Genomic DNA, 8,892 nt, shown 5'->3' on the forward strand with positions numbered 1-8,892 from the left:
GCCAAATAGAAATGGACAAATGGATGTATATATGGAAGAGGATGAAGAAGGAAAAAATGAATATTAGATGGATGTAGCAGATGAAGGATGTAGTTATTAACTGGGGGAAAAGCATGCAGCTTGTTTGAGATGATCCTATTTTATGATTATCTTCTTTATTGTCCTTGTGAATATGTATGATATGGTGACCTCTAGGTTTAGTCTTCATCATATTGAAGGAAGAAGGGATTAATCTATCACAAAGCATAGTGCATAAACTAAGAAAAGCTTTCAGATACATACCTTCATGGCAGTATCCTCTGTTACACTAGAACTGGGGATATAGGCCACTTAGGGGGTAAACACACATTACGCATGTTATGTGGCTTGTCTTTTCTCTTTCTTTCAGCATAATTTTTTCCTTTCACATTATTGCATTGCATACTGATCAAGGTCATTATTCTTAGCACATGCAGCTTTGGAAAAGAAAAGTTTGACATGAAGCTTAATGTATCTTACATTTCACAAATCTAACAGGATTACCAAAACATCTAAGAAGATGTTAGTAAAAGAGTGTGAGATGATAACTGAAAGGATGTTAGAGTGAAGGAGTCAAAAAAAAAAAAGAAGGAATTTGAATCATTATAAGAATAGGTAACAGTAAGTTCAACTTTTGTCATTTAGTTGTTGTTTACGAAACTACACGTTAATAGGAGGAGAATCATTTTAACTAGTCATTGAAACTTGGAAGAAAAGGGCCTAGATAATTCAAATTGAAGTTCTCTTTAAAAAGAACTAAAGTTTGGCACATGCAATGCACATGCTGTGGAGACGGTGGAACCCTGAGCAGAGCCTCACACACCACTCAGGAGGTTCCTTTTAATGCTAGAATAGATAAGATTACTATGTATATAAAACCATGTTCATGCATACAGCTTCATAAAGTTAACTGCGCCCCCCCCCCCCCCCCCCCCCCCCCCCAAAAAAAAAAAAAAAAAAACACACACACACACCAAAAAAAAAAATCTCAATTACTTGAAGGATTTTGATTTAGAATGTAACAAAGGAAAACACAACCAAGACTAGCTATCAAAAACAACTAAATCAGCTTACAGCAAACAAATAGAACATTCCAAAAATTCAAACATAAAAGATGGCAGGGTGAATCTAAATTAGGCTGAAATAGGCAGCATTACATTGTGTAGGGAAGCAACTATATTGAAGCAATGCATTAGCTAATATATATGGCAAGAGATACCATGACTAGAGATTGACTGCATGTTAGAAGTGCACAACTCAGGAATGGAAGAGGTTGCTGAAGATGCAATACAAGTGGCATCAAACTATCAAGTGCCATAGCCAGACAAATGTGGTTCATCCAAAAGAAATACTTCGAGGGCTTGTAAAACCCCAGTCACCTGGCTAGGTGAGGCCAAGACAGGTTAATTGAGGCACATAACCATATAAGGTTGTATTACTGAATAACATAGCAGACAAAACTAATATAAGAACATGCATGCAGATTTCCAGTGCTCTAAGAAAATGATCTAATTACTATTCAAAGAATGTGATAACGGCGCAATATTTGAACGGTTGAAGATTCTGCTGTAGAGCTGCTCTGTATTTATAGCAGATGCAAAGCTGATCTCATTCAGCGAATATGCAGACCAGTAAATCACAAGTTGAACACCTCTTCAATGAAGCCAAGGACAGGTCAATTGGTAGGAAATATCAAATTCAGAGTGGATATTATACAAATTCCATAAAACACATCACAAAAAGTTTGATGATTAAAAGCCAGAACTAGCCAGAAGAGTAGAATAGCAAAGAGGGACTGTGAAAATAAAACTAAGCTCATCAACACAGAATTCAACAGTCCAGCTTAAACTCATACAAACATCATGATTGTAGATGCTCTATCAAACAAAAGAAAACCCTATAAAAACTCAATTAAAGTTCTATTTCTTTATCTCATATGGGATAAGGTTTAGATCAGATCTTTGGTTTCTAAAGGTGCACTCTTCATTCCATACCATCAGGATGGATTATCAAATGCATCTTCCTTTCTTGATTCACTGAGCATGTTGACAACTCTGGTCCATGAGACAGGGCAGGCACATCTAAAGAAACTATCTCTGAAGTTATAAACAGTAACCTTTATCACTACTATTTACAACAAGAATTCTTCATAATCATAGAAATCTTGGCAAACCTGGCCATTTCCCCTGGCAGCTTTAAAGACAGCACTAGAAAGCTTCACCACTGGCTTTGTCTGTCAGATGTCATGATCTGCTATCATAGGTACATATAACAGTGCTTCCACATTGGAGCCACAAGCTAAAAGCAGCTCCAACATCCTCAGCATGTAACGGCCATTTCAGTATAGTCCGCTAAGAAAAGAAAATTTTCTTCAGAATATCCCTGAGTTACTCTCTTATGTACTCTCCTGAAAGGACCGAAAGCGGGACAATGCTGCAGGATTTGCATGCAAGACCTGAGAAGCATCTGATGTCTGACCCTTGCTTTCTGCCTTGGATTGGAAAGGTTTGAAGATACCACCTTCTTCAGGCTTTATGCCAAGGGTAGCCCATATAGAACTCTTTGCAGCCTCATCTGGATCATCAATTCTCAGGGTTTTAGGAACCCATAAAGATTTTTCCATCGTCTCCTCGCCCTGTAAACTTGCATCTCTAGAATGCTTACCCAAGGTTGGAGAACCATTGCCTGAACAACCACTGTTGCTTGTAGAGGATGATGGTGATATGCCGCCATTAGCTCCAAACCATGCTACATTCCACGCCCCATTGGGCCAACCCCAAAATGAAGCTGGCATAAAAGGAAAGGGAATGGTTGGTGCACAAAAAGCAGGGCCCGGCATCATTGGCGGGGGGCTCCATGGAATTGGAGTTGGGCTTCCATTCTCTGGTCCATAAACAAGCTCAGATGAGCACCTACCTCCTGCCATGGCAGCAACATTGTTCCATCCTGGACCCCAAGGGTAAGCCCAATGAGCCCCAGGATAACACTGCAAATGAGGCATGGGAGTCATTCCATTACAATATCCTTGCATACCATTTTGTTCCATGGGAACTGCATTTTCAGGGAATCCATTTTCCACACAGTTAGAGGCTGTCACTGAAGATGCACATGAGGGGTCCTCCTTGTTTTCACCACAAGCGATTGAGTCAAAATCAGCATTTTTCTTCTGTTCTCCAAGATTGAGTACAGAGGCCATGGACTCACAAAGTGGCACTTCTTGTCCAAATTTTAGTACATTGCCATTTCCCTTCATAGACCTCATAGGGACAGAAGGCCCACAAGGAAGAGCCTGGTGAGGGGTTAGATCAGCAGCAACTACTCGACCAGATGCTAGTCCATCAGAAGACATCATCATGTGTCGGTAATGTGAGGCAGAGTGCTTATTTTTACGCCTTCCAGCACCTACGGGAACATTTCTCATGGTCCCTCCTGCAGTCCAATACCTCTGACAATTCTTGCAAAAGTGCCTGGGTTGGTTAACGTTGTAGTTGTTGTAATAACAGAACTTGGTCTCCATACTGTTGCAGCGAGGACATGGCAGAACCTTATCTGGCTTCTTCAGAACCTTCTCTTGGCCGGAGCTGTCAGCCTCAGTCTTATCATGATCAGCTTTGGAATCCATTGCTACTTTCTCATCCTGATTGGGTGCTTCATTGTCATCTCCATTTCCATTGTGCAAACCAGAATTATTTGGGTCACGCTGGTTCACTTCGTCTGGAACATCTGGCATCGGATTGTTGACTTCCATGTCTGTATTTTCTTTGCATGTATCCTGAAATCCAAGATCAAGATAATTGACTTAGTAACAAAATGAAACCAAGTATTAGCTTACTAGCGCAATCAACAAAAGCTAATCAAGAGCACTTCTAAACCGAGATGAGAAGAAAGTCCACAAAGAAACAGACACTTTTAAAGCAAAAAAACCACTATTTTAGTAAGCTATTTATTCTCCATCTCTCCATTTGCCACATAATTGTATCGTACAAGCTCAACTATTAAACAATAGTTACTGGCATATCCAGTTTCTGCTTTTTTTCTTGCAGATTGTTGTAAATTCTGAGAAGAAAATAATCCTATAAATCATTTCCTTTATTTTTTATAACTCCCTCTTTCATATGTTCTTTGTTGATCATACAATAAATACTGTGGAGTTAAGGACCCCTATCAAAGTAGAAAGTTAACTAACATCAAATTGATTTTGTGGCAAACTGATACATAAACAGAACTTATACTGAGTACATGGCAAACCAACACCATCTTAAACTGATGAACTGTACTTGCTCCAAGGTGCAACATCAATCCCTCTGCTAAAAGTCCCTCTAGCAACAAATTTGTGGATTTTTTATAATTTCTTTTTTCATATGTTTTTTGTTGATCATATAATAAATACTGCAGAGTTAAGGACCCCTATCGAAGTAGGAAGTTAAGTAACCTCGAATTGATTTTGTGGCAAACTGATACATAAACAGAACTTATACTGGGTATGTGGCAAACCAACACCAGCTTAAACTGATGAACTGTACTTGCTCCAAGGTGCAACATCAATCCCACTGCTCAAAGTCCCTCTAGCAACAAATTTGTGAAGTTATCACATAAGCAATTCCAGCTTCTGTTCAATAGTCCCAGAAGAAGGCTGCCTCTAACTCGTTTATGCCAAACATTCTCATATGCTCATTGCGATGGACAGTTTTCACATGTCTCACACCAACTAAATGTTGTGTTGAGGTTGAAGTATAAATAACTATCCTCAAAGCAGAACCTACTCCCCATGCAATAAACCTCCTATTTAGAAAGGTTTAATGGTACCTTTGTCTTCATTTCAATGGTGTTCATATCATGCAACCCAGCTTTACAACAGTTTCACACATCTCTTCTTAAGCAACTTAAATTTATGCATGGATTTTTTGGGCTTCTTTAAAAATGAGAATGAAGCTATTGCTCTCCTTTTCCTTTGTTTTTCTATATGTTTGTAGCTGATCATACCATATATTCTACAGAGTTAGGGATTCTACTCAAAGGATGCTAACTAGCCTCATAGAGATTAGGCAACAAACTAACACATTAACTAACCCTAAATGTCATGAGTGACAAGATAATACTGACCTGTGACCCACTATTTGTCCTTGCTCCAAATTGCAACATCCAAGCCACCTCTAAGCATTTCTTGTGGTGGCAAGCTTCCACAGAACTATTCAAGGTTGGGTCATCTCCTAAGGAACAGAGACAACCATGATTTGACTCTTTTATGAAACACAAATTTCACATGGTGGGCAACTTTTGTACGTCTCATACATTGTCAAGTACAGGTTTACACCAAGATGAGAAAATAGCCTTTAAATAACACTTGCTAGTAACCTCTCCTAATGCAACAAGACCCTTTTTTTTAGATGCTACTATATTCTTTATCTATTTGATTAAGTCAAATCTTGTATCATGCAAATCAGCTTTAAAAAAAAAAAATCAGTGCATCCCCAGTTCTCATTTAATTTAAATTTTTGCATGGGAGTCTCAAACTTACCTGAAGATAAGTACAGATTTTGTAATCAACTTTTTTGCTTCCCTTTAAATTCCGCTTTTGATGATTCCACATAGCTTGCAGGGTGAGGACCATTACTCCTCAGAGGAGCGGGATAAATAGCAGTAGATGGAAACTTTAAGCAGATGAGTGCATGCATTAAGCACACACATGATACAGAGGGGATTAATACTTGCAAGCCATGACCTGGAGATCATTTCTAACTGAAACTCAAATATAACAGTAAAGTCCCATACAACAACAGATCAGTTGACATGTATCCAATCTAGAGCTACGTGACTCGACCTACAAAAAATCCTATTCTTAACAACAACCCTTTTCTCCTCACATGCTGGATATATGTACATGTTCAGTGCCATCTTTATTCCCTTTTCTTTCTTTTCTTCCATTAATAAGTTGCAAGCATGTAATTTCCTCAACATAGAAGAACGTATTGTTTCTTATATGTTGGATCTAGGCTTACCAGATAAAACAAAATTACCACGATAACGCTCAGAATGTAAGCTTTACCAAATAAAAGCTTATTAACAGGAAAATCACATCAAATATAATACAAGACCATCCTATCCTTCATCCATTCTTTTGGATTAAAGGGGGCTACAAGAACCAAAACTTCAAACAAAATTTACAGAAACCGATATTTCTTTATCTGGTGAAATTTTAATTAACATCTATCACAACCTATTCCATACTGGTTCTCATATCCATTCAACACCCGAAAGATATACAAGCACCTAGAAAAACAGACCCTTGCACATTAACCATACTACCCCAGGTTGAGGCCGGCGTTTACAATTAGGGTTCAGGGTTTTACCCATGGAATCCAAAGATGTCCCAACGAAGAAACAAAACCAAAAAGATTCCATCGTTTGAAACAAATACCATATTTCTAACTCGAAAGTAGTAAATCCATAGCAAAACAGAAAATAGGTAACGGATACATCAAAATCCATATATCGATCACGATTTACCAAAACTCTATTGCTGTTAAATTTAAAGTTATAAGGAACTGAAATAAAGCATCTACTTCTCGTCATTTTTTTCCTCCATTTAACAAAAAAAAGCCAAAAAAATCACATAAAACACATCAAAAAGGAGTCCAACAAAATCATTAGATACTCCAAACAACCCGCTGGTCCTGTCTAATTCTTTTCAAAAAGGAATCTTTATTTTCAAAAGCCAAAAAAACAACTTTTTTTTCGGAGAAAAACAAAGACTTCCGTTCTAAATCCAAACCCTCGAAAACGACGAAGATGAAGATGAGGAAGGGGCCATCTGGTCTCACCTTCTCGCCGTCCTCGGCTGGATCCGGCTGCGGTGCCGGATCGGTGGGCCGCGCCTCCTTATCCTCCGCCTCCGCCGGCGGCAACGGCAGCGGCAGGCTCTCTGGCAGCGGGATAGTCTTCCCGAAGAGCTTGATCGCCGGATCCCTGGGCTCAGACATTTCACCGCCGTCCGATCTCCGCTCCCAAATCCCAGCAACCGTATCGCATGTCCTCCTCCCCTTCTTAGCCCGAGAGCGAGACAGAAGCGAGAAAGAGAGAAACAAGGAAAGGGCGGACAACTAAAAAAAATAAATAAGGGGAAATTGGGGGACCCGGGGGGGAGGGGGTGGGATGGCGGCGAGACAGGGAGAAAGAGGTGACCGGGAGGAGCCGGTGACGGTCAGGGGATGCGAGCTGGCGTCCGAGTCAGCATCCAGGGGAAATGTGAGCCACGAGTTTTCGTGGCTGAGGATCGAGGAGGTGACGTCATAGTGGGGCAAAAGGCGATGATACGCACCGCGGAAAAGGGGGTAAGGAGGGCCAGCGAGTTTTCGCTTTTTCCCCCTTTTCTTTCCGAATTTTTTAATCTCCAAAGTCGGGAATATTGCGCGGTTGCCACTGGACGTGCAAAAGGCGGACACTTGGATTTGACCCTGTTCTGGACTCCTCCCCCTCAGTCCCCATGATCCTTTTTTTTTTTTTTTCTTCCTTCAGTTGCAGTCCCCATAATCCTTTTTCTTCTCTCTTGTTCCTTCTTACGCTTCTTGACTTCATAGTATCTTCCTGATATCATGTCAGGGACGTAGCTAGAGTTCACCTAGCATTGATTTCTTTGAACTACTTTTTGATCAAACAAAATGCTTCTGTTAAATATTAGGTGGTGCCTGATGCGGTGAGGACGATGTTTGCTCAAAATTAACTACAACAAAAATATAAGATTGAGTAAAAGCAACACATGGTTAAATTGAGTCGCACATTCAACCAAGCATTTCGGCTTTAATTTTGGGATAATTGTAATGAATTATTGGCTAAATTCATGAACAATATATATTGTTGTTTGATAGGCTAGAAGTGAATTTCTATTTGTGGAAGCGTCCATGCATACCAAGAAATAAGCATTTTATATTTTGACGCCAACAAGTTGTGTGGAACCAGATGGATGTTATATGTGGAGAATAAATTTTATTCAATCTTAGCAGCAATTACGATATATAATTATATATAGCATTGCCAAGCTAAAAGTATTTCCTTGACATACATAATGTAAGCAACAAATGTGCAAAAAAATAACAATCAGCTTGACACATGGCATGTCTTGGAAAAGATATCTAAATTTATCACATCGTAGATTATATACACACTAAAGCATACAACATGTATTATTTGCCAATTTCACGCACCAATCATTTGTTTAATATGGATCTAAATTGGGTTTCCGGCACCTAGGCACAATACCCCATATCAATGGAGCCCGCGTCGGTGGGAGGGTATGAGTCTTGAGTGCCAACGGTGGGCGCCTAAGTACAATTCCAAGTCTTACCCAAACATTTTCAGACTTGACAGAGGGAATGCACCGAGGGCCAACCCAGAGCCTCCATCCTCAGGCCATTTCAAAGCAAATTTTGATAGTAGCACATCGAGATAAGGCAGATATTGATTTTATCATCAAGAGCCACGATTCTAGATGGATTGCTGCCGGAAGGTGACGCACCACGGGTTTGTCAACGGTAGGGATGGAGCTCAAGGCAGCTTGGAAGGACATCTCTCATGCGAGATGGATGTTGAAGGCGGAGCACGACCTTGTCGAAGGGGACTCGGTGATGGTAGTCGACTGGATTCAAAAGGAGGAAAGGAGGGGGAATGGGAACCCCCTACTTCACGATCTCCGCTAGATAGTAGGGTGGAGGATTGCAGTGCCTTCTGGCCATGCATGTGTACCGGAAGGCGAACAGGACCGCCAACTGGGGTGCTGCCTATGCAGCCCAATACTCAGAGATCCATTGGACAGCCTAAGAGGCCATTCCTCCGATACTTTGTTATTTGTTTGTTCTTGATTTTTGTTGGTTGTACCTA

The 8,892-nt window shown here is 40.3% G+C and overlaps 1 protein-coding gene across 2 annotated transcripts; it reads right to left on the bottom strand.

Moving 5' to 3' along the window:
* Nucleotides 1-1,697: 1,697 nt before the first annotated feature.
* Nucleotides 1,698-7,163, bottom strand: LOC103701058 (cyclic dof factor 1-like). Of its 2 annotated transcripts, none has more exons than XM_008783005.4 (2): nucleotides 6,840-7,163; nucleotides 1,698-3,790 (listed from the first exon to the last, which is right to left on the bottom strand). In XM_008783005.4, exons 1-2 carry the CDS (start codon nucleotides 6,996-6,998, stop codon nucleotides 2,414-2,416), a joined length of 1,536 nt encoding a protein of 511 aa, XP_008781227.1. In that variant the 5' UTR covers nucleotides 6,999-7,163; the 3' UTR covers nucleotides 1,698-2,413. The 2 variants fall into 2 exon arrangements, with proteins under 2 accessions (XP_008781227.1, XP_088558717.1); XM_088702591.1 differs by having other exon boundaries at nucleotides 5,537-7,101.
* Between the last annotated feature and the right edge of the window lie 1,729 nt (nucleotides 7,164-8,892).

This window comes from Phoenix dactylifera, chromosome 8, assembly GCF_051530095.1.
Source record: "Phoenix dactylifera cultivar Ajwa chromosome 8, Ajwa_hap1_PhDact_Kaust_v1.1, whole genome shotgun sequence".
Classification (NCBI taxonomy): Eukaryota; Viridiplantae; Streptophyta; class Magnoliopsida; order Arecales; family Arecaceae; genus Phoenix; species Phoenix dactylifera.